The sequence below is a fragment of the Urocitellus parryii genome, chromosome 9, assembly GCF_045843805.1.
Source record: "Urocitellus parryii isolate mUroPar1 chromosome 9, mUroPar1.hap1, whole genome shotgun sequence".
Lineage (NCBI taxonomy): Eukaryota > Metazoa > Chordata > Mammalia > Rodentia > Sciuridae > Urocitellus > Urocitellus parryii.
In genome coordinates, this window is record NC_135539.1 from 38,791,150 (window position 1) to 38,816,171 (window position 25,022).

At 51.1% G+C, this 25,022-nt stretch overlaps 1 protein-coding gene across 1 annotated transcript in view; it reads left to right on the forward strand.

The window, feature by feature from the left end:
- Positions 1 to 25,022, forward strand: part of Prkar1b (protein kinase cAMP-dependent type I regulatory subunit beta) — a 121,863-nt gene that overhangs the window by 68,459 nt on the left and 28,382 nt on the right. Inside the window, exons 5-7 of the mRNA XM_026405676.2 lie at positions 12,450 to 12,511; positions 13,327 to 13,373; positions 23,112 to 23,270. Coding sequence (XP_026261461.1) covers positions 12,450 to 12,511; positions 13,327 to 13,373; positions 23,112 to 23,270 — 268 coding nt within the window. The remainder of the gene's footprint in view (positions 1 to 12,449; positions 12,512 to 13,326; positions 13,374 to 23,111; positions 23,271 to 25,022) is intronic.

Here is a 25,022-nt window from a genome sequence, read left to right on the forward strand (position 1 = left end):
GAATGAGTGTTGTGCTCTTGTTTGGTGAAGTGTTCTATAAATGTCAGCTAAATCCAGTTAATCGACGGTACTGCTCAGCTCACCTGTGTCTACTGACTCTGCCAGCTCAATCTGTCAGTGACTGGTAGAGGGGTGTTGAAGTCTTCAACTATAAAAAAGTGTATTTGTGCTGGGCGTGGTGACACATGTCTGTAATTGCAGAGACTCTGAGGCCAAGGCAGGAGGATCGAAAGTTCAAGGCCAGCCTCAGCAACTTAGCGAGGCCCTAAGCAACTTAGTGAGATCCTGTCTCAAAATAAAAAATAAAATAGGCTGGGGATGTGGCTCAGTGGTAAAGCACTACTGGGTTCAACCCCCAGTACCACTCAAACCCCTGTCCCCAATATGTATTTTTCTGTTTTTTCTTGTGGCTCCATTAGATTTTATCCTTATAGCACTTTTTATAATTCAGTAGACCTGTAAAGAACATCACCAGCTTCCTTAAATGTTTCTCTGCAGACTCTTTTATTCCATCTTTAATTAACCAATCCCCAGCTATTGGGTGTTTCTGGTTTCCATGATGATACACAGCCGGTGGCTCCTTTCCTCGGTGGAGGAGGTGCTACAGAGACACCCAGCTGACCCAATGGGCAGGCACGTTTTCAGAGAAAAGTTCATGTTCTTCAAACTCAACCTGCATGTTCTGCTTCAGAAGACCAGGTGGACCTGGGCATCTATGGCTGCTGTGAATTTCCAGGGCTGGACACCATGGCCAGAGCTGTGGATGGCTGATACTGTTTGAAAGTTTGAGAGTGAATGGGAGATTTTTCAGATCCTCTACTGTGTTCCCTAGGTCGACAGGGTAGAGTGGACGTGTGACTTGTACCCGAGTTCTGGGACTCCATGGATGTGTCCCCACCCTGCATTCTGGGCATCTTGTGCTTCTTTCTCCAGTGCCAGATATTTGCAGTCAAGGACTCAAATTTGGCAAGATGGCCCCAGGCCCTGTGTGCAGAGGGATTCGTAAACACTGCTCTGAGCTGATGGCTCTGCTTCCTACAGCAGCCCAGGCTGGGACTGAGTTATTGCTGTTTAGAGAGGATTATTTGGAAACTTGCAGTCAACAGAGAAACAGAGTGGGCTTCACCCAAACAGTTGAAGAGACCAAATGCAAACTGGGGACACTGTGTCTGGGGCCTAGTGGCCCTCACTCAGGCGGGGACAGCCAGCAGGGGACAGCCAGAAGGAAACAGGCGACACCGTGGTGCCAGAGCTCCAGGGCTTGCCCAGGGCTTAGGGGCTTCCTTTCTCTAAATAACATTGACCGAAAGTCCAAACCAGCACTGATGGGAGATTCTTCCCAGGTGAGGGTGGCACAGAATCATAGCCGAGGAGATGGGTGGATGTTAGCTGTAGTGGCTTCTCTTTGTCTTCTTTGCAGTGTCATTTCCAAGTCAGAAAACATATCATTCTGCACAGTGGACAGGTCTTCTGCGCTCAGTGGAGTCCTTTTTTTTTTTTTTTTAATATTTTGTTCTCATCACTCACAATTTCCTTCTGTTTCAATGTCAATATTTTGCACCTTTTTTTGCTGTGTGTGTTCATGTTCTCTTTCTAAGTTAGCCAGGGTGTAAACACTTTCCTGGCTCTGACTTGTTTCCCCATCCCTAGAAAGATTTCAAAATTTTCAAAATAAAAAGGTTTCTTAAAGATAAAAACTCAGAGCCTGATATGGTGGTGCACACCTGTAATCCCAGTGGCTTAGGAGGCTGAGGCAGGAGGATCACGAGTTCAAAGCCAGCCTCAGCAACTTAGGGAGGCACTAAGCAACTCAGAGGGACCCTGTCTCTAAATAAAATACAAAATAGGGCTGGGAATGTAGCTCATTGGTCAAGTGCTCCTCAGTGCCCCCACCCTGAATTAGTGAGGTCCCAAGCAACTTAGTGAGACCCTATCTCAGAATAATTTTTTTTTAAAAAAAAAAAAGGGCTGTGGATGTAGCTCAGAAGTAAAGTGCCCTAGGTTCAATCCCTAATCCAAAAACATATATATATATACATATACACACACTCAGAAATGGAGATGCTGGGTTTATTTATTTATTTATTATTAATCAATCAATCAATTTATTTATTAATAAAGCAATTCAGTTTGCTTTATTACTGGAGATGGTCCTGGCACATTCACTCTTTCTGCATTCAATGTCATGATGCTTTGATTTAAAAGTTTCAGAAATTTGTATTATTATTTGTATTATTATTATATTATTGTTATTATTTTTTAACTTCTAGGGGGCATTTCTAAAATGCAGAAATGTGATTGTTGTGGTGGGAGGTGTGTGGACTGTGCAGTGGCCATCTCCCGATTCCATCTCTGTCCAGTGCATTCCCCACTGTGCCCCAGCCCTGTTGAGGTCAGGTGCTCAAGTCCAGATGTTGCTTGGATTGGCTGTCAGGTCCCCCTCCTCCGTCTCTTTGGGGCACCCAGCTCTCAGAACTGGCCAAACCTGTTTGCTTGAGCAGGCTTATTTGCAGGGTGGTGGTGTTTTCCTGTCAGCCTCCACCAGCTGCAGTTCCTGATGTATTAAGAATGCAAACTGATAAAAGAATAAAGGAGCTGTACCTGTGTGGGATTCTTGCCCTGGTGGCCACAGAGCATGCCTTTTGGAGTTGGAAGGGGTGGTCCTGAGACACATCTGGACATGGGGGGAGGGCTCAGTCCCTGAGGGTGGTTTGCAAAGTGCTTCCCAAGCACTGTTACTCTTCTGGATGGGCCCAGGGGAGGCCTGTTACCAACTGTCTTGCAGCAGGAGGCTCCTTAGGCAGCTCCCTGGGTCCCTCCAGGCAAGTTCAGGAGTTGCACCAGATGCCAAAGGAAGCAGTACCACAGAGGTGACTCCTGCTCCTTGACATGATGCCACAAGCCACCCAGAGTGGAGGCTCACGGACAAGCCCCAGAGAGAACCTGGGAGGAGGGATCAGGAACAGAGCAGGTGTCAGGGCCTGGAAGGGGCCTAAGTTCTTGGTTGGTGAGACCCTATTTTGTCAGACCTTCTATTTGGCTTAAATTTTTTAAAAAATTATACAAAACCCTCCATTTTTAAATGCTGGGAGGTAACTTTGAAAGTAGCACTAATGTTGGCTTGTTTAAAAAAAAAAAAACACCAGAAAATCTGGAGAGGTACTAAGAACCTCATGTGATCACAGGCCTGAACCCCCTCCTCAGGAAGCCTGGATCCCCCTCCCCAGGAGGCTCAATCCTGAGGACTTCACCAAGAGGGTTGTCAGACTTCAACAAGTGGTCCAGTCTCACTTCTGCAAGTTGTTGTAGAAAAGGAGAGAAAGCTGCCATCTCAGTGTCCCAGGCTAGTGTGATCTTGACCCTAGAGCTCCATAAAGATACAGAAGCAAAGAAAACCACAGGCCCATTTCACTATGAATATAGATGGAAAAAAAAATCCTAAATAGCCAAGCAAATGCAACAGTGTGTTTAAAAGAAAACCACACTGTGATGAGGTAGGTTTATCCAGAACGTAGGGTGGTGGGACTTCAGATCGCTCCATCCCGTAGAGTACCTTATGGGACTGGAAGAAACCATACCGTGTGCTGTGGTGTGGAAGAGAATCCCCCAGAGCTCAGCAAGTGTTTATCATAGAGATTCTTAGCAACTGAGAGTGGAGGGAGCTCTCCTTTAGTGCAGGTCTCACACACAAGTCAGCAAACATCCCAGCAGAGGAGCTCTGCTCCAGGCCCTTAGAAGGCCATCTGTGGTTGCTCCCAGGAGGAAAAAAAAAAAAGGAATAAGAATTGGAAGAAAATAGAGAAGACAAATAGCGTCATCTCTGTGAAAGTTCACATGAAATGACAGAAGAACTCTCAAGTTTATTATGAGTGTTGAGCAGGATTTGTGCAATCCCAATTTATAGAAATCAGGATTAGGAAGCTCAAGCGATCCATAGCTACAGGCAGTTTTTAATCTGTCAATAAGAAAATCAATTGCTCCTCCCCATCAGACCCCTGTTAGAACAGCAGCATGGCAGCCCGGGGTCTAGGAGAGTGAGGGGAGGTAGAGGCAGGAGTGGGGAGCACTCAGGGGGCACCTAGCTGCGATCACTGGAAGTAGGTTTGTTTAGGAAAGGTTATGGGGTGGAGAGCTGAGCAGACAGTTTCAGACCTGCCTGGAGGACATGAGATACCTGAATGAAAGGAGGTCTTGCTGGAGTGAGACCATGCCACTATATTGTTTTTCCCCAGATTAATTTGTGGGTTCAGAGCAGTCCTGGTTGGAATGGCAGCTGGATTATGGGAGGCAGTAAACACAATCTAGAATATAAAGGAGGTAGCTCAGTCATTTTGGAAACAGAAGAGGGCTCATTCTACCAGAAAGCACACGAGGAGGCCCTGTCCTCCATGGAGCAGGGGGCGGGTGCAGAAAGAGACAATGGGACCATGACATGGGACGGGGTTTTAGCTTCTTTTGCTGCTGTGACTAAAAGGACCCAACCAGAACAACTGTAGGGGAGGAAAAGTTTATTTAAGGGCTCACGGTTTCAGAGGTCTCAACCCATAGCCACAGAATCCATTCCTCAGGGCTCAAGGTGAGGCTGAACATCACAGTGGAAGAATGTGGCAGAGGGAAGCAGCTCACATGGTGATCAGAAAGCAGATTCCACTTGCCAGATACAAAATATATATCCCATAGCCACGCCCCCAATGAACCACCTCCTCCAGCCACACACCCTACCCGCTCCCATTTATCATTTAATTAATCCCATCAGGGATTATTTCACTCATTAGGTTAAGCTTCTAATGCAGTCTCCTCCAAACCTTCTTGCACTTTCGAATATGTGAGCTTCTGGGAGACACCACATCTAAACCATAACAGAGACCTGAAAGAACATGTGGTAGCTTAATGCTTTACAAATGTGAGAAGCCATTCAAGGCAATAGCTGGAGCAAGGACTTTGGAGCCAGATTGCTTGGTTTTGAATCCACCTACTACCACTTAGTAGCTGTGGACTCTCACACAAGTTCCTTAGCCTCTGCTTCAGTTGCCTTCTTACCCACAAAAGAGGAAAATGGGAACAATGATAATAAATGTTACAGGTTGTTGTGAGAATTAAATGAGCAACTATACAGGAAACCATGTATCAGTTTTCTAGTGCTGCTGTAACAGAATACCACAAACTTGGTGGTATAGTTCTGGAGGCTGGAAGACCGAGATCAAAGTATGGGCTGGTTTGACCCTCCTGAGGGTTGTAAGGGAGGCTTTGTTCCTGGCCTCTGCCCTCAACTCAGTGATGGCCATCTTCTCCTGTGCTTATTCACAAGACGGTCTCCCTATGTGTGTATCCCCATTGTAACAACATGGGACATATTGAATTAGGTTCCCTCTCCTCCAGTATAACCTTGTTTAATTAATGACACCCGTAGGGATTGTGTTTCTAAGTTAGGTCCCATTCTGAGGTCCTGGGGGGTTAGAACTCCAGAATGGGCCCCTGGATACTGTGTTGTGTGTGCAGTAGTGATGGATTGATGAGTAACCTGCCAGGGAAATTGACTGTCTAGGAACAGACAGGACTGGTCCCCTATGGGATTGACTAAAGACCAAAAATGGATGTGGAAATGATGTATTTAGCAGAAGGTAATTGCTATGGGCTGAATTGTGCCCTTCCCCCAATTCCATATGTTGAAGCCCTGACCCCCAATGTGACATTTGGAGATGAAACCTTTTGGAGGTCATGAGGATGGGGCCCTTTGACAGGGTTAGTGGCCATATAAGGGGATATAGGGACCAGAGCTGCTTCTGCCATTCGAAGACACAGTGACAAGGTGGCATTGCAGGTCCTCATGGAACGAACCTGCTGGCACTTCTACTTCCTTCTGGCTCCCAGGATGGTGAGAAACAAATGTCCTGTTTAAGCTGCCTGATCCATGGTGCTTTGTCATAGCGGCCCAAGCTGAATAACACAGAAATAAAGGCTTGTATTTGGTGACTTGGTTGTTGGGAGCAGTTTCTTAAGCCTACAGTGGACAAACGGATGAAAGAAATCTGCTTGACCAAGGGCACATGCAAACACTGACAGGAAGCTAATTGCAAAAAAAAAAAAAAAAAAAAAATATTTGCAAAATCTAAAATGGACAAGTATTCCTATAAATTGTCAGGAAAAAAAAAAAAAGACACCAACCTGCTGTCAAGATGGGCAGACAGTGAGAACAGGAAAGGAAGCGTGCCAAAGAAACAGACCCTCGAAGAGAAGCCCAGACGTAGAGCTAAGAAGCACACAGTAAATGGAACTCACACTGCAGCCCATGTGTGTTGCCTTGACCCAGGCAGACCCAAGATGCATCATGCTTCCTGAGGCTGCAGCACAAAACTCTTTATGGGATCAAGATCTGTCTTAAGAGAAAACAAACAGACAAAAGGAGATACCACAAATGTCTTAGCTCAGGTGGACTGAGAGTGGAGGGGAATAACTATATAAATAAAACAAGAACAGTCAGTGAGCATTGGGAGCAGAGGGCTACATGTTTGCACCCAAGGTTTAAGAAAGGATGCTGGAGGAGGGGTGTGGTCGGATGGACAGTCTGTGCTGTTGGAACAGTGGAGACCTACCCCTAGGGCTCCACTGCGTGCTGAGCACATGGGTATGTATGCAGGTGGATGGGTCTGTAGATATGGTTCCTGCCTTCTGCCTCTTTTGCTCTTGTGTACCTTTGCTCCCATCTACAGAGATCTGTGGTCAATGGAGTGTTCTGTCCAGGCAGCCTCTGTCCTTTGGGGGGCCCTCAGAACATCTCTGCAGAGGTCTCATCTTGCTATGAGAGTGGGGGGCTGTTTCCAGTGCAGGGGGACAGGGAGGCAGGATCCTCATGGTGGACCCACTGCACCATAGGGCCTAGAGTCCTACCCGGCATGGTCCCTGGTACATTCTGGGGCCCTCAATGATGGCGGTAGCATAGGTTTCAGGGCCTGCTACCCTGGCCCAGACTTGCTGCACCTTCTCTGCCTTCTGAGCCTCCATCTCCCCATCTGTAGGGTGGGAAAAATAAGGGGCCCTAGTTGTGAAGGTGAGTACAGGAATGTTGATGCTCCTGGGTGGAGGGTGCTGGGTACAGCCCAGGACTGGGGTCAGTTGCTGGTGCTCTAATACAGAGTTGCTTTAGGAAGTAGGGGCTTTTTCCAAAGCCAGGAGTCCTAGCTTGTGTCACCCCATCCTGGAGTTGTCCAGGGAGGCAGATCAGTTCTGTTTTGGATATACTGTTGTGTGTTTTATTCATGGAAAGTGACACTAAACGTTGACAGCATGTAGCCTGACAGTGGCCTAGGACTTGCTTTCTGTGGATCTCTGGAAGTACTGAACCTGTGTCTGTCTGTCCTGGCTGGGTGTGCAGGGCATGGTTGGCAGGAATGGCTCTCTCCCTGTGTGCTCAGGACCCTCTGTCCTGCCCCAATGACAGGAGGATCACAGTCACGTTACCTGGGCCATGCATGTGTCCACTGACTTGGTCACTACCCTCATACTATACCACTGCCATACCTGCCCAAGGGTTTGGGGGAGGATTGTTGGGAGGGGGTTTCTGGAAACACATCCTTAGCTGAGGATTCCTGTGTGAGTACTTGCTGAGACCCAGGATCCCTTTCTGTTCAGGAAGAAGTATGTGACCATTGCCGAGAGAAGGGGACTTGGTTGCCACATCTTAGCATGTGATCCTCCTGCAGGGCCCTTGCTGGGGAACCCTGAGCCTCCTCGGCATATATTGGAAGCATGTTAAGCTTTTAAAGGTCAAAAAGCTTTGCCAAATTGCTCACTTGCAGCAACTTAGAGGAGAGGCCGTGAAGTTTAGCATATGTAGTTTCTAGAGGTGTGTTTGGCACATTGGACAGTTTGAAAGTATGTCTGGCTGTGAATAAGCTGCTGGTTTCTATCCCATATGCATCCAAGTGCATTATGGGGTTGGAGTCTGCACCACACTCCGATAAGCATGTTTTAACATTTTAAAGTCTGGATTTTGCCTTTTCTGGATGCTTTCAAAATGTTAAGGGCCCCCAAGTCTACCCTCAGTAGTAGTTGTGGAATTTCCCAATGAGGAGTTGCATCATTTAAAAAACATAGATACATAAATTAACTACAGATCATAGAAAATACACATGAAGTACACACAATCACAAGACACATTAGAATGACAGCTTCATCCCCCCTGCACCTGAAAATTGCTGTCACTGAGACTGTACCAAATTTGTTTTTGTTTTTTTTTTCAAATTGCACTGATTTTCTAACCATTCCCCCCAACCACACACACACAGTATCTTTTCACTGGTAAACATCTTTCTTCTTTATCATGTGTATCCATATCCCTATTTTTAATGACCACACACTATCATATTATTTAGAAGTACTATGATTCATTTGACAAATCTTTAAATATACATTTTTTGGGGGGTTTTGTTTAATGTAAGCAGTGCTTTGGTGAATATCATTGTACATTTGTCTTTTCATATTCCTTCAATTATTTTTTAAAAATAAGTTTCTGCTGGTCATGGTGGTGCATGCCTGTAATCCCAGTGGCTTGAGAGGCTGGGCTTGGAGGAACCCAAGTTCAAAGCCAGCCTCAGGTATTTAACTAGGCCCTAAGCAACGTAGGCCCTGTCTCAAAAATAGAAAGGGCTGGGATGTGGCTCAAGGGTTAAACACCCTGGGTTCAATCCTCAGTACCCAAAACAAACAAATAAATAAACCAAAATGAGTTCCTAAATGTGGAGCTGATAATTGAAAGGTCGGTAGCACGGAAACCTTTGTTATTTGCTACAAATATTCATAGAAATGGTATTTGTAGCCGTTTAGCCTTCCATTAATTTCCCATTCCTCACTCTTCCCTTCCCACCCACTCACCCAACCACTCACCCACTCATTTATCTACCCATCCATCCTCCCACTCATCCATTTACTCACCCATCTGTCCAATCATCCAATCATCTATCCATGCATCCACACTTCCTTTCCCTCCCTCCCTCCCTCCCTTCCTTCCTTCCTTTCTTCCTTCCATCATACTGCACTGCATACCTGCTATGAGTTGGTCCTAGGGTTGAAGATGGCGGACTGCAGTGACATGTGGTCTTCATTCTGCAAACTCAGAATTAGGAGGCAGAAGCCAGGAAACCACCCCTGAGGGTGAGAAGCACCAGAACTGAGGTTCTACAGGCAGGGGAGGCTCAGATGGAGAGTAGCTTGGGCAAAGACTTCCAGTGGTCTCTGGGCTGTGGGTCAGGTGAGAGTTGGGATCTGGACACAGTGGATTCATTTGTATCCAGGCCAGGGTATGGACAGGACGCAAGATAGTCAGATCTCTGGACAACATCCTGATCCAGCACCATGGGCCAGCCCTGGCCTTGCTAGCTTGGGCTCCTTTCTGGTCACTTGCCTGAAAAGAACTGGGGTATCCACCCAAACACTCATGTCCTTAGTCTCCCAGCTCAGAAACCAGTCTAGGGTACTGAGGGAGTGTGTGAGAGAAAATTGGCGAGAGACAGAGAAATGGAAGAAGAAGGAAAAGGAGCCTGCTCTGTTTGCAGAACATGCAGAACACTACACCCAGGTATTCTGTGGTTTTAAAGAAATGCAGTTTAAAGTACCCAGGGGAGGCCAGGCATTAGGGAGGGTGGCAGAGTAAGAACACAGGCTTAATGCTGACGGGAGGGTGGAAGCCAGCCTTACCTCTTTCCAGATGCTCAACTTGAACAAAGTGTCCCGTTTCCTTGTCTGAAGGACAGAGCTTACTGTACTTCTGGTCTGTGGAGATGGGTAGAGAGAATAAGGGGTGAATGAAGGGTTCTTGGGACAGTGCCCAGCCTGGCCCTAGGTGCCCACTAGAGGTGATAGCTGCTATTTTTCTCTCCCATGGAGCCTGGGCACAGGGCTTTCTGCACCCCCGGAACCCAGCATACCTCTAAGGCTTAAGTGAGAAGCCAGTTCCTCTTGGCAGGGGTGAGGGCCCAAATGTGAGGGGGTTTAAAATCTATGCCAGCGGCTTTGGTAAGACCTTCCAGAGGTATCTTCTGGATCAGGATAGAAAATTGTTTTTCTTTTTATGGACAGAGGAGTCCAATGCCTTTTAATGCCATTAGCGCTGAGAGAGGGGAAGGGATGGGGTTTTGTCTGAAAGGATACAGACACTGGAAAAGGAGGCCCAGCCTTTGGGCTGAGAGAGTGGGCAGAGTTGACCTGAGCTCAAGTCCACAGCCTCAGGCCTTCATCCATTGTGAGCCAGAGGACAACAAAGTTTCTTCTGAAGGGAAACCAGGCTCCCAAGGCCGGGCTCTCCCAGCCTCCCTGTTCAAAGCCAAAATTTGTGGCTTCTTCATCTACCCAGGATGCAGTTTAGGGGCACCTGTGTCGTCATTCAGAGGTGACTGAATGCTACCTGGCAGACCCACCTGGGTGTGCAGAAAAGTCTGCTGTGATTGATACCAAGGACCAAGCCTCCCAGTCTGGAGATCTAAATCCCCCAGAAAAAGGTTTTAACCCACACCAGCCTTGGCCCAGGCCCAGATGGCGGCACAGCAGAGTATAAGCCCCGTATCCTGGGGGATGCAGTTGGACTTTTTTGGTCCCCCCCACCCCCAATCCTGGGGAGCTCTGGGATATGTACTGTGGCCCAGTTTGTGACTGCAGACATGTGGATGTGGGCAGGGATGGATGCACAGGCGATACTGGGTGGTTCAAGGAGAGTGCCAGAATTGTTCGTTTTCACCTGGATGACCTTCAGAAAACCGGTCAAGAGGGAGAACAAAATTGCCAAAGTTACTTTGATAAAGATCAAATAATAATGGCCTTTTTCATGGATGCACATGTGTGATGTGACAATTTGGAGCGGGCTTGGGGTGGTAGCAACTCCCACCATGCCCTGGGGCCTTTGAGGCTGATAGCTTTGCAGAGGAGAGAGGTCTACAGGAGGTGTGGGACAACGAGGACACTGGCCCAAGCCAGTTGGAGGGTATGCAGTGTCTGTTTGATTATTTATGGCATTTAAAAATATTTTACCACTGTGAGTTGAGATTTTTGTTTTAAATGAGGGAGGAATTGTAAAATCATTTCTCAAAGATCTGTTCCTTCCGAGAGTCCTTATTCTGTGGTTTTAAAGAAATGCAGCTTAAAAAAACCAGGGCTGAGATGACTGCTGCAGATGCACCAGGGATGCAGTGGCCAGGATTCACCCGCCAGGGAACGGATGCCTGGGGCAGCTGTGACCTCCCTACAGCCCCTGTGGGGCGCTGCCCTGCTTCTCCCAGAGAAGGCAGGAAACAAAACTGGGTTGTTACCCGAGTTAGGAACAAAAACTCAAAAGAAGCATTTCTTAAATAGACAGAAAACAGCCACTATTTTAAGAATTACTTATTTATATTCTCTGGACCCTGGAAACGGGAGGCTACAGTACTGTTTGGGTCTTTAATTTTGCATTTGCTTCCCAGGCAGCTCTGTACATTCTGGAGCCAGTGAGCACCCAGGTCCTCTGCCACTTACCAGTCCTGCAGAGGCCTCCAAGAATCTCCTTTAAAAACAGTCAAGGAAGCCACTCTTGAAGTTTCAGAGTGATGTGCGTCCTTCCTGGGGTCTCTGACACACTTTCCCTTGTCGTGTTGTTTCCATAGATTCTATTTTGGGAAGCCAAGCATTCCAGGGGTGGTTATTGCATTTCAAGGGAGCAGTGCTGATGTCTCTGACCATGTTCTGGTGACAGTCCTGGTTAGATGGAGGGGCCAGGAACAGGTACAGCTCTCTGTCCCATCCAACCACTTCTTCCCCACTTCCCCAGGACCTCTGCCAGCTCGGGGATGTGCCAGCTCCTCTGCACTTCCCTTGGCATCCTGCTCCAATGGCCCATGTCACCTCTAAATTTAGAATTAGATGGCCAGGCTGCCGGATTGGCATAGCCCATGCCCTAGCGCCACTGGCTCATGGGGTCAGTATGTGGAAGATGATCTGTGTTCCCAGCACAGAGGCACTGAACTCACGTCTCATTTCCATATTCAGAGTCCAGAATTCCTCTTGGATTAGAAGTGTCTTCCCAGAAAGAAAGGAAAAAAAAAAAAAAAAAAGGAGGTTGATGGCTGTGTTCCAGTGGAATGATGTTCACAATCTATAGTGACTTTTGCTCTTTAAGCAGATCCAAAGCACAGGGTATTATGAGATCCCATTTTTGTAAGGAGCCAGAGAGGGAGCTGCATCTGTGCTGAACGGACCCGGAGGGTGGGATACCGGGGCCCATGGCGGGGGGATCTCTGGATCATGGAACTGTGGTGGGCGTTAAGCCTTGCTCCTCTACTTACGTGGATTTTCTCATTTTCCCTGATGACTTTGATTTCAAGAAGGCTGTGTTCTGGCAAGTGGAAGCAGGAGTTTATGCATTGAGAGAGGCAGGTATAACTCATGGTGCCACCTGCAGCCCCAATCAGTGTTGCTTTGTTTTTCAGTGACATCTTTGATGCCATGTTCCCTGTCACTCACATCGCCGGGGAGACAGTCATACAGCAAGGTATGTGCTGCCACCTCAGAGTCATGGCCCCCAGGAGATGTGAACTTGAAGCATATTAGCATGAACCACTCATTGTTTGTCTTTGAGAAAATTCACTGGTGAAACCTGAGAAACTAGCAAAACTCTAGTTGACCTGATATATTTCCATAATCTACTTGTCATTAAATACATTGGATGGGGCTGGGTGTGGTGGCACACACCTGTAGTCCCAGCAGCTCAGGAGGCTGAGGCAGGAGGATTGCAAGTCTAAAGTCAGCCTCAGAAGCTTAGTGAAGCCCTAAGCAACTTAGCAAGACCCTGTCTCAAAATAAAAAATAAAAAGTTTGGGGATGTGGTTTCAGTGGTAAAACACCCTTGGGTTCAATCCCCAGTGTATACACACACACACACACACACACACACACACACACATACACACACACACACATGTATATATATCAGAGAACTTCAGATGTTCCATATGTAATATATAGGGTCATTAAACATATATTTTGTCTTGTATGAATCTTTTAGAGAGCCCACACATTCCAATAACTGAATGTATCTGTCTGTCTGTCTATCTATCTATCTATCTATCTATCTATCTATCTATCTATCGAGAGAGAATGTGTATATGTGTGTGGGTGGGTGGGCTGTGACTCATTGGCAGAGAGTTTACCTAGAATGTAAGAGGCCCTGGTTTCATCTGACCCGGATGAGACTCAGGATATTGCTGGCCCCTCCGAACAATGTAGGCACAGTTTCAAGAGAAACAGAAACACTGTAACTCATGTGTCCCAACTTGGCCTCACGCACCTCTCCTCTCTTTGTTGCAGGGAATGAAGGAGATAATTTCTACGTAATTGACCAAGGGGAAGTAGATGTGAGTATTGATTACTATTTTTGGAAAACAGGCTTCTTCCCATGTCTGGTTTGAAGACTTCACATTGTTCATCATTGGGTTGCAAGCATAGGTCTGAAGCATTTCTCTAAGTGATGTCATCCTAATGTTTTGTTTATTTATTTGTTCCTAGTGCTAGGAATCAAACCAGGCCCTGCAAATGTGAGGCAAGTGCTCTACCACTGAGCTGTGCACCAGCTCTGTTTCTAATGTTTCAATCAATAAAACCAACACATTTCATTTAAAAGGTAATGTAGAAATACCCCATCGCAGCACAGTGGACGATGGAGCTGTGGGCAGTACCAGTGGCAGCCATGGCCCTGGGCTGTCCACTTGGCAGAGGGCCAGAGCATGGAGAGCAGGTGCATGCTGTTATGCTTGACTTAGAGCTACCTCTAAATCAGTAGCTTGTGAACAGGCCAGTCTTACATCCACTGCCATTTGCCACAGTGGGTGGGGAGTCACAGGCTCTCAGTACCAACCCCCGTGGGGTGATGGTGCCTTCGTGACAGCGTATCACCATTCAGAAGCTGCACCGTGCTCATGGAGAGTTTTCCCCACCTTCAATGTTCCAAGAACCAAGAGCCACACTTAAGTGGAGCGGCCATCACTGCTGTGCAAGAAGTGTCGCCTGCTCTGGAGATCCCACCTTGGCCCTTGGTCCAGCCTGCAGTGATGGCCGCTCCACTTAAGTGTGGCTCTTGGTTCTTGGAACATTGAAGGTGGGGAAAACTCTCCATGAGCCCGGTGCCAGCTTTGAACTGGAGATCCCGCTGTCACGAAGGCACCATCACCCCACGGGGTTGGTACTGAGAGCCTGTGACTCCCCACCCACTGTGGCAAATGGCAGTGGATGGACTGGGTTGATTTAGAGGTAGCCTCTAAGTCAAGCATACCGCGACCTGCCTGCCACTGCTGGTCCCTCTGCCAAGACCTCTGACTCCCCTAGGCAGGGTCACTGAGAGTGCCCACTTCTCCTTTTGGTGTCCTTTTAAATGTTACTTCCTCAGCTTGGGCGTCAGCAGACGCATCCAATTTCTCACCCTATAGGCGCCCTTCCTTCATAATTCAGTTTATATTTTGTAGTTTTTTTAAACAAGTAGTTTCCACTACAGCCAGGAAGCAGTCTGAAGGCAGAGACTGAGTCTGTCCCACATTTTGGAGATCCTGAGGCCCTAGACGCCTCTGCTTCCCAGGCCTGCTACCAAGTCCCCTCTGGACTGGGGTGCATCCCAGCTGTGCCTGCCCCCACCAGATTGTGCCACCGTCCGCAGAGGACCCACCTTGCCCCTAGGTAGCCCCTGTGGCTGTGCAGCCATGCCACGCCACGCCGCCCCAGGCAGGGTAAGCTATTTCAGGGCCTGGCCCCTGGCCCCCCAGCCTCTGTCCAGTCTAGGCTATTTTGGGGAAGGGCACTTAGTCACTTATTTCCCCAGCGCCCATCTGTGTCCACTCGCTGCCGTGTTTCTGGGAACCAAGCGGGCGTACCCGCTTCCGGAGTTGGCAGCACAGGAAGTGACTCACCTCCAAAGCCCTGCCGGGGGCTCAGGCTGAGTCCCCTCGAAGATTTCTTTGTCATGAGCCCTGGAGCTTTGTCTTGAGCTGAGTCTGGCAGCTCTGTCCTAACCAGGTCTCTGTGGGAGCCTTTGTGTCTCGGGGATCCTGTCTCCCCCAGATAAGGAAATTGAGGCAGGAGCTAAAGGTCTCTGGTTGCTAAGCTGTGGAGGATGTGCAGGGAGGAGGAAGAGGAGGAGGAGGAGGAGGTGACCGACCTGTGGCCACAGGCACCTCCTGCTGCCTCCTTCAGGGTTAGCAGAGGAGATGGGAGCATGGGGCTGCTCTGCCCACCTCACCTTGCCTCAGCCTGTCCCAGGGGTGGTGTGTGTTCCTGGCATGGGGTATGGGTCCTGTCCAAACCCAGGCCTTGTGGTGGGGTGGCACAGGCCAGGAGTGAGCTCAGACTCCAGTGCTGGGTGGGGCAGGTCCGAAGGTGCCTGTGGCTCTGCTGCCTGGTCCGTGATGCTGAGGAGCAGAGGGCAGAGTGTGTGTATGTGTGTGTGTGGGGGGCTTGCTCCTAGTTTCTCCCAGCTGCCCTTCCAGTTCCTAATCTCACACTGTTCTCATCTCCTGGTCCCCCAAAACATCCCCACTCTTCCCCTCCATTCTGCCTAAATGTGTGCTGGCACTGGCCTGTGAGTGCTCCTAGGGAGGGAGGACAGCCCTGCCCAAGGGGTGGGGGTGGTTGACAACCAATAGGAAGTTAGTAAACAGTGTCTCGCCTCAGGACCTCGGCCTTCTGGTGCCCTCTTCTTCTTCCTGTGTCTCCTGTGTCTCCCCCAAGACCCCCCAGGCCTGCTCCTCTGCCTGCTGTGGGGGTAGATGCCAACCTGGGCAGGTGACCGAGGACAGATCCTCCTTGCCTCCAGGAGCCCCTCAAGAGTCCCAGCCTCAACTCATAGTCTTCTTCCCTCCCGTGGAATGCTCTTCCCTGCCCGTATTCCCCAAGGTCCTGTGAATCTCCCAGCTCCACCCAAGAACGCCTTCAGCTTGGGCAGAACAGAGGGATTGAGACGACCCCAGGGAATCCTGAACTGTGTATTTTTGTTTCTCCTAAGGGAATGGGTGTGGGAGACACAGATGCTGCCCCCAGAGTTCCTTCATGGAGCCCGAAGGGCCTCACTAGGGAGTCCCAGGAGATGCTTCTTCCAACACGCATCTAAAGGAAGTTGGTGGGCGGGTCTGAGCAGTGAGTGGGTTTTGCAGGAGGGTTTGGGCACCGTCCTTCCCTGTTCAAGCTGCCTCATCTCTGTACTTCTCACAGGGACATTAACAGAGACCCAAAGTCCCTGCGTAGAGCCCTCCATCCCCTCCATTCCGTCACCTCCCACCCTTCTGGGCAGCCCCACCCATACCTGCCTCCCACACAGGTGCCACCATCAGCCCCACACCTGTGGTGGCCCAAGCTTGTCCTGGTCCTGAATGCAGCGATCACCCTCCTTCCACATGTCAGGCCCATTGAAGGTGCCCAGGGAGGCAGGAGGTGGGAGGATGCCAGCCTGTCTTGTCACCTGTGGCCCACAGGCTGTGACTGCCCATGAGCAACTGCTGGTACGCAGTTTCCCAGTCGGCTCAGTTTCCCAGGAGGCTCAGGGTTCCCCGTGTGCTTAGCCCCAGCCACTCGGCCTTGTGCAGAAACCCTTATCTGCCCCACATCCATTGGACTCACACTCCTTCCTCTTCTCATTGCAAACTATGATGTGCTATGCCATCAACCAGACCTGACCCTCTTCCCTGATTCCCTTGAGCATCAAGTGTGGGGTGGCAGGGGACTGACATGGCCCCACCTTTGTCTGAGCCCTCCCTTTGAAGCAGAGTCTGAGTCTTCTTGAACCTGAGGCTCATCCCAGCAGGACCCCTCCCAACCACAGAGGGGCTGCCTCAGGGTCCAGGCCCCTGGGCATCATGCCATGGGGTTGGGAGATTTCCACCCTTTCAGCCAGGTCTCATCCCTGCTGCCCTGTGATCTTGGTGGGCAGTGCTGCACCTGGCTCCCCACCAGCCCAGGACATGTGGAAACAATTTGGTGAAGGAAGAGGTGAGGTCATTCCATATAACTGGAATTCCCCAAGTACAATATCTGGCAGATCCAGGCTCTCTGTCCCCCATCTACACCCACTCCCTGCTCCAGGCTCAGGTACAAAGGTAGCAAGCACTAAGGCCCTTGCTGGACCCCTGCTCACCAGGGCCAGATGTCTGGGTGCCCCTGGTGGTTGTCTGGTTCTTGGGGCAGCCTCAAATTTGGGACATCCAGAGTGCTGAGAGCGCAAGGCTGTGACCTGGTGGCTGTAGTGGAAGGGAGCACCAGCCTTCCTGCCCCACCAGGGCTGTATGTGAGTGCCCGGCACCTTCATCAACCTTAGAGTTTCCATCCACAATAGGGTGGGTGGCAGGGAGTGCCCTGCGGGGCCAGGGCAGAACTGCACGGAGGGAGCTGTTTGGTAGGGAGCACTGGCACTCTGGGAAACACCAAGGGCATGGGCAAAAGCCACATTTAAAGGAATCAAAAGATGCTCAGTAAAGCATCTGGAATGAATGGATGGTGTGTGGGGCAGCTAGGCTGAGTTATGGGGCATATGTTATGATGATTACTGTTATTACCACACTAGAGGAGCCCAGCCCAGTCACCAGCCCACTTCTGAGACCTGTGCTGCCTTCTGTTTGCTGGTTTCTGTAAACTACCTCCAGGGCACTGGAACTAACCTCTGCAGGGCACAGCCTGCAGGTTCAGGGTGCCCAGGGGTTGTGTATGCCTCTAACATCCTAAAGGATGGATACTGGGACACTGCAGGTGACCTGACACTGACACTGGTCTTATAGGGATGGGGACATCACCAGCATCAATCCCCAGGCTGGAATCAGCCTCCCCCAGGATTCCAAAGAGGCTGGGCAGGGGGTCCTGGGCACCCCCACATAGTGGATGCTTCCCTCTGACCAGTGGCACTCTAGGGTGACCAGGAAACTGAATGTAAGAGGCACGAGCTTTAAATGATGGTTTTCCAGAGACTCTGAGAAAGTCTGCCACGGTGGGTATGTTGCCAAGAGCCTGTAATCCATTTCTCTAAGTATAAAAATATCTTCCAATTTATTTTATTCATGGAACATAGCATTTCTACTTAAAAGGACTCTCAGCTGCCAGTTGTACGGGCTCAGGAGTGTGATTCCATTTCCAGCCCTGTGAGACGGGGTTTCCATCCGCATTGTTTGGGGACTCCCTGCTCTGCACACCCATCCAGGTGCACCTTGGACCTGCTGGCTGCGGGTCCCGGGGAAGAGCCATTTCCAGATTGGAGGCAGGACTGAGCGCTCCCTGGCAGCCCAGTACCCCCCGTCCATGGCTTGCTCCATCTGGCTCCACGACTGGGGCGGGGTATTATCCAGTGTTTGCCCATGTGGTTACATTGGTAAAATATACTCAGCCTTCACTGCTGGAATCACGAAGTGAACTGTGTAGCCATCTCCATCCTGGTTTGCAGAGTTTCCCTCCTCCCACGGTGGAGCTCTGTCCCCATTGCGCACCGACGCCCCTCCCCTCCAGGCCCACGGCACCCACCATTCTGCTTTCTGTCTATGGGAATCCGACTCCTCTTGGGTCTCAAACCAATGGAATCCTACAGTGTTGGTGTGTCCTGCTTATTTCACTGAGCATCACGTGTTCATGCTGTAGCATGTGTCTGAGTGTCCTTCCCACTCAAGGCAGAGTCGCATCCATTGTATACACATACCTGTCACCATGGAGAGCACTGGGCAGCTTCCATCTTTGGCTGCTGTGAACTGGCCGCTTTGGACCTGGATGTGCAGATGTCTCTGGGACACCCTGGTTTCAGCACATTCTGTTTTGATTAGTGATTTATCAAGGGCTATGCAGCCCATCATGGAAATTTCTTGTGGAGTTTGGAGCTTTCCAAGTGTATGTCACCCATGAAGCATATCCAGGATCCAGAATTTCTTTTTGGTGTCCTTTTGGCTCTGCCTGAAGTCACAGGCTGTTGGATACAGCCTGGCAATGATTATGCCTGGAGTTGGGGGTGATAAACCCCGAGATTCCCCAAATGCAGCAGTGTTCACATGGGGACAGGTGGCTTGGGCATGCTGGGCTCTGGCAAACCTTACACAGCTCTGTTCCAAGGAGCAACAGCGTGAATTGGGGCTCAAGGTTGGCCAGGGAGTCAGTGGAAAACTCTAGATTCAGGGTCTTGACAAAATCCTGCCTTCTGTGTGTGGTCACAGGGGAGGGGAGGTGGGGGCCATGGCTTGGATTTGGGATTTGGGATCCATGGGGGATCGTTGTCAGCTGTCTGGCCACCCAGAGGAGTAAAAACAACCGGTGAGGCTGTCCTACATGGTCCAGCTGTGCAGACAGAAACCCTAGGATGGGTGAGCCCCCAGTGAAGGCCAATCAAGTTCAGCACCTGGCATCTTGGACTAAAGAGGATCAAGATGGTGGGCCAAGCTTGCTGTGGTGAGAAATGTGGCTGAGGGAGCAGGAGGGCAGTGGGATGTGTGGGCCTTAAGGTGGGGAGGGAGCTGGCTCACCTGGACACAGGTGCCCTGACTCTACTCTCTGTGGGCCTGAGGGAGGTCAGGAACAGAGTTTTGTCCTCACTACTCCATGAAATAGAACAATAGCTTGTCAGCACCCTTAAGTCATGTTGCAAGGCCAGGAGACCTGAGGCCACAGGTTGCCTTCGCCTTTTAGGTGACAGCTCAGGCCAGTGTTCTGGCCTCTGTTCTCTCTCAGTACTTCTCTGTGGAGTGCTTTTCTGTGGAGTCAAGTCTGACCTGAAATACCTGGGGAGCCCAAGCAGCCCCTACCCTGGGCGGGGCACCTAGAGCTCCTATAGCCCAGTGTGCCTGGGGATGGGGAGGTGCACCCGGCCAGGCAGGCCACACTTGCTCCACCCTGACTAGGCTTGGAGTTGGAAATGGACAGAAATCCAGTGCTGCCTCATGACCCTGATGCTCGGGCACCGCGGCTGGTCAGCTGATGGATGTCCTCTCTCTACTTCTGGCCCCACTGCAGTCTGAACGGGCTGTGTGTGGGGTTCTCCCTGTCTGCAGGCAAGTTGCTGGCCCACTAGAGCCTCACTCAGGGATCCACTAGGGATTGTGGCTCTGTATTCTGACTGTCCGTGGATACAGGTGCCGCTGGCCCACAGGCTGCAGGCTGTGTAGCCTTCTGGTCTTCTTGGTGCCTTCTGGATGCCCCCTGGCCACTCTCTGCTTGGCTCCCAGGGAGCTCTGTGGACAGGATAGTGTCTCCTGGGGGTGCTCATAGTCTCTGTTGTTTCCTGTTAGGATTCCCACCCAAGCCCTTCCTTTCTCTGGTGCTAAAGGGTGGCTACCCACATGCTCTGCCCATCAACATCTCCCCCTGTGTTGCTGCATCCAGGGTCTTCCATGTCCAGTCCTGCCTCTGGGCCTTGGCACACCTGTCCCTCTGCTTTGAATTCTCTGTACAAATCTTTGCAGGTCTGAGCCCTTGCTATTCAGAACTCGGCTCAAATCTGCCTCCGTGGGGACTGTCACAGCCCCTTCTCCAAGACATTGTTTCCCAGTTTCTTTGTGGCTCTTCCATGTTCTACAATGAATACGTGTTTGTATGGTGATTTGCCCGTGTCCTGTGTCCCCTTGGACTGGAAAGTCCCCTGTGGACAAGAACCTGTCATCTACCGCAGGGTCCCCAGTGATGAAATCAACTTGGGGATGGAGGGACGCTTTATGGGCTGAGGGGAGGGAGGGAGGGAGGGAGGGAAGGAAGGAGGAGAGAGGGGCCGGGGGAGCGCCGTGCTCAGCAGAGAAGCCACAGTCACTGTGGAGCATAAATGCAGCCCAGTGGGGCCTCCCACCATTTTTCTTTTAAAAGAAGAAAAAACAAAAACAAAAAAAATGAAACAAAACAAGAGTAGCCCCTTTGCGTACCAGCTGGGTGGGGCTCGCGCTGCTCCGGGAGCCGTGACAGAGGCCAGTGTCCCGAGAAGGATGGCCCCTTTGTCCTCTGGGGGGTGGCCCTGGGCCCATCCACAGGATCTGCACAATGGTTTTCTCTGATGCCGAGGATGGAGCTCTGGGAGGCTTGGGCTCCTTAGTGAGGAAGGGTCTTCGTGGGTAGAGGGTCCTGGCTCCCTGGGCATGCTCTGGGGCAGCAGCCACTCCATCCCTCTTCATGTATAGGCCCCAGGAAAGTTGAGGGTACACCTGGGCCAGGACATGGCAGCCCTGTGCCCTGTGGCAGGTGGCCAGGTGTCCCACCATTTGAGGGGCTCCTTTTTCCTCATGGTTTTAGGAGGGAGACTTGCCCACCTCCTCGGCTGCAGATGTTGCCTGCCTGCTTGGACTCCTGTGTTGAGCAAACCTTTGCAAGCCTCAGATTCATGTCCCCAGCCCACATTGCATTACATGTCAGCCAGAGGCCACATATGGGAGCATCAGTGGGGAATGCTGAAGGGAGGGCTGGTTGGTGCAAGTGCTGGAAATCGAGGTTAAGCAACACCTGCTAAAACCGAAGCAGGAGGTGCCCTCTTGATGCAGAGGAGACCCCAGGCTCACTGCCCAGGGAAATGAGGCAGCTCTGGCAGGTTCAAGAGTGTCCCTGAGAGATCGATGTATGGCAGCCCAAGCTCTAGCCCCTAGATGGATACGAACTGTGCAGCACAGACGATGAGCCACTGGCCAGATTGGCACTGGGGAGTGTCCTTACAGGGTGCCAGGTGTTTCTGAGTGGTGTCATCGAGCTGCACATTTATGCTAAATTCCAAGTTGTACCCCCATAAACAGATTCTTACAGGAACAGAAGCAGAGCAGGAGTGGCAACTTCAGCGGGCGGCCAGCTGTGCCCATGACATCTCTGCCAACCTCTCCGGGCTTGGGTTCCCTTTGTGAAAACCAGAATCTGATACTCTGGGAAGTGTTTTCTGAGGTTCTCTAAGTTCACCCCTAAAATACTGGGATTCCCAACCCGTGACCCTCCTGTCCAGCATGGTGTGCCGGGTGGGGGGTGCTGGTTGTCTTTTGATTCCTTTTTGGATTCCCCCAGGGCTTGTGGAGGGGAAGCCAGACTCTCCTGCCACTGTGACTGGCCGGGCAGGGGGAGCATACGCCGCCAGGTGGAGTCTCTTCCTTGCACAGCCATAGCAGACTGCTCCCTCAAGACTTGGTGGTGGACCAGTTCTCCCGCCCTTGGGCACACTTATCCATCACCTGTGTGGCATCTTCCTTGAGATAGAAAATTCTGTGCAGGGTTTATGATTGGATAATGAGTCATTGATTTCATAAGAATCGCCTCCATGATTCATCATAATCCATTCTTTCCCCACACGCACCCATTTTGCCAATGGGAACTATTCTGTAAGCTCATTGACACGCTGCGGGAATAAAGAGTGCATTGTGTCAATTTATAGTAACCAAATCTGCATAATCGCTGCATAATGAACAATCTGCACCATTCTCGCATGGGTGTGGGCTGCGTGCGCACGGTCAATGCATAGTAGGCACGCTGTGCAGGGCGCGACGGCCGAGCAGGCTGAAAGGGAATCTTGTCTGGGTCCCTTCTCAGCACGGTTCAGCCGCGGCGTCCAGCCAATGGGCTCCTGTTCAGGCTCCAGGCCAAGGATCTTGGGTGCTGCCCTGAGAGAGGAAAGGCCCCAGGAGGAAAAAGTTTTGCAACCAAAGACAGTTGACATAGCTCTTTGGGGGGCCAGGGCAGTATGTGCTGATGGAAGTGGAGGCCAAAGGGGCAGTGACCCTTGGGGCGTTGCTGAGTGGCGGGAGGCAAGGGGCAGTTTATGAATGGGAAAGGCAAGAGGTTGGGTGTCCACGTGGAATCTCAGCACATGCGTGGTGAGGCCCAGCTCATTGGTATGCAGTTGGGGAAACTGATGGCCAGAGAGGCTGAGGGTTGATAGTAGGCAGCTGAACTGCTGACGGGCCTGGGAGAGGGCTTGGTTGTGCTCCATGACTTGGTGCTGGCCCATCCTTTGGGGCTAGGTGCTGTCTGGGTGGCTGGCCCACAGCCATGACAGCCTGGGCCACCTGCTGGGAGGGGAAAGTGGGGCTCCACTTCAAGCAAGAGATCCCCGGGAGAGCTTGGAGGCCTCTGTGGGAAGCAGCCAATGTGGTCCCCGTGTGTCCCCCATGATGTCACTCTTCTCATGTTCCCTGCAGGTGTATGTGAATGGAGAGTGGGTGACCAACATCAGCGAGGGGGGCAGCTTTGGGGAGCTGGCACTCATCTACGGCACCCCCAGGGCTGCCACAGTGAAGGCCAAGACAGACCTCAAGCTCTGGGGCATCGACCGCGACAGCTACCGGCGCATCCTCATGGTGAGTGAAGGCAGAGGGCAGAGGGCAGAGGCTGAGTCTGACCCCAAGCTATGGCCCAATACCCTACAGAGACTCTGGCTTTACTCAAGGAGGATATGTGCCTGCAAGACACTTCCCAGCCTCCCCAACAGATACAGCCTGTGAGGCGAATATGAGGTCTTGGGTAGGATTCTGGAAAGCCTCTTAGAAGACAGGCTGATAGCTAGGGAAGTCCCTTTTTCTTTCTCCTCTTTCTCCTTCCAACTGTCTGGGACATGGTTGTGATGGCTGGACCTCCAGCTGCCATGTTGGACCATGAACTATAGAATGAAACCTATTCACCAAGGGAATAGAGCAAAGAGGCATGAGGAAGGGCTTCCTGCCAACTTGGTGGGACCACCATTCCAGGGCTGGACCACTTACTCCCATACTTCTTTCATGTGGGGATTGACCCTTGGGTTTTAAGCCACTGTCGTTTTAGGTTTGTTCTTACATGCCGCCATGTCTATGCTTTGTGGGTGCACTATGAGGGTATGTGTGTACAACCCCCTAGGGGGCAGCTGGAACTTTAGGCTGATGCGGTCACCTGGGCAGCTTCTGGACTGGAAAGACCCTTCGCAGTGGGAGGAGGCTGCTCTGTGCTCACCTACACACTACCTGCCAAGCTCCATTCTGTAGCAGGGGACATTAGAAGCAGCAGGCTGAGCCGGCCTGTGGTGGAGACTGACCGTGACCTCGCACATACCTGTGTATGGATGGTTCCTGAGGGGAAATCACGGAGAAGAGGGTAGAGGCGCCCAGGAGCAGGGCAGGGTTGCTATCTTATAGAAAGGCCTCAGAAATCTGCCCTCTGGGAACACTAGAGCAGAGGCCTCAGGCAGGAATGAAGGAGGCCAAGGCTCAGGCTGTGTGGTAGAGCGCTCGGGCCAGGCGAGCAGTGAGGACAAAACCCTGAATGGCGTTGTATGGAGGGCTGTGGCCAGCGAGGACACTGTCCTGGATAAGAACAAGGGCTCTGTCCAGAGTGGTGGCATGCTCCCCTGTGAGGGAGGCCCCACGGCCTCCACTGGGTCCATCAGCTGGACTCTGACCTGGATCACCCAGAACCATGGCCGCAGTTTGAGCCAGCTCGGACCCAGCTGTCTCTGGGCCAGCTTCCCCATCCTGGTGAGGGCAGAGTGGCCCGTGGTGAGAAGCATCCTGAGAGTCTGAGGCTGGCTGCTGGGGTCTGGGGGTCTACGTGTGGCCAGCTGTTCATCTACAGCCCCTTCTTTTCTGTTGTTGGGCGGAGGCCACTGGAAGTGGGTGCCTCTTCCGGGGCAGCCACACCTTTTGGCTCTCTGTGCTTACCCAGTGGTGGCCAGTGCTGGGCTAGGAGCTTTTCCTGTCTGATCAGAGGTCAGGGGAACCATGGTGGGCTTGCTGTGAGGGCCGTCCTCGAGACAGCATTTGCTCAGGGGCCTCTCCAGCAAGCCTGGAGTTTGAAGAGGGAGGTGGCCATGATAATCACTAAGTAAGGAGAACTGGACCCTACTCAGCTCACCCCTGCCAGGGCGACTCATGCCATGGGATGGCCTCTACTCCGTGCCTGAAACCAATACCATGTCTGAGACACAGCTTCCTCGGGGTCTTGGCTGTCCTCCCAAAGGCCAGCCTGGGCGGAGCAGGGAGGATACCATTTCTAAGGGGAGCTGTGGCTGAGACACATGAGAGGAAGCTGAGGATCCCCATAGTATGGCTCAGGACAGGGCCCCCAGTCTTAGTCACAGAGGC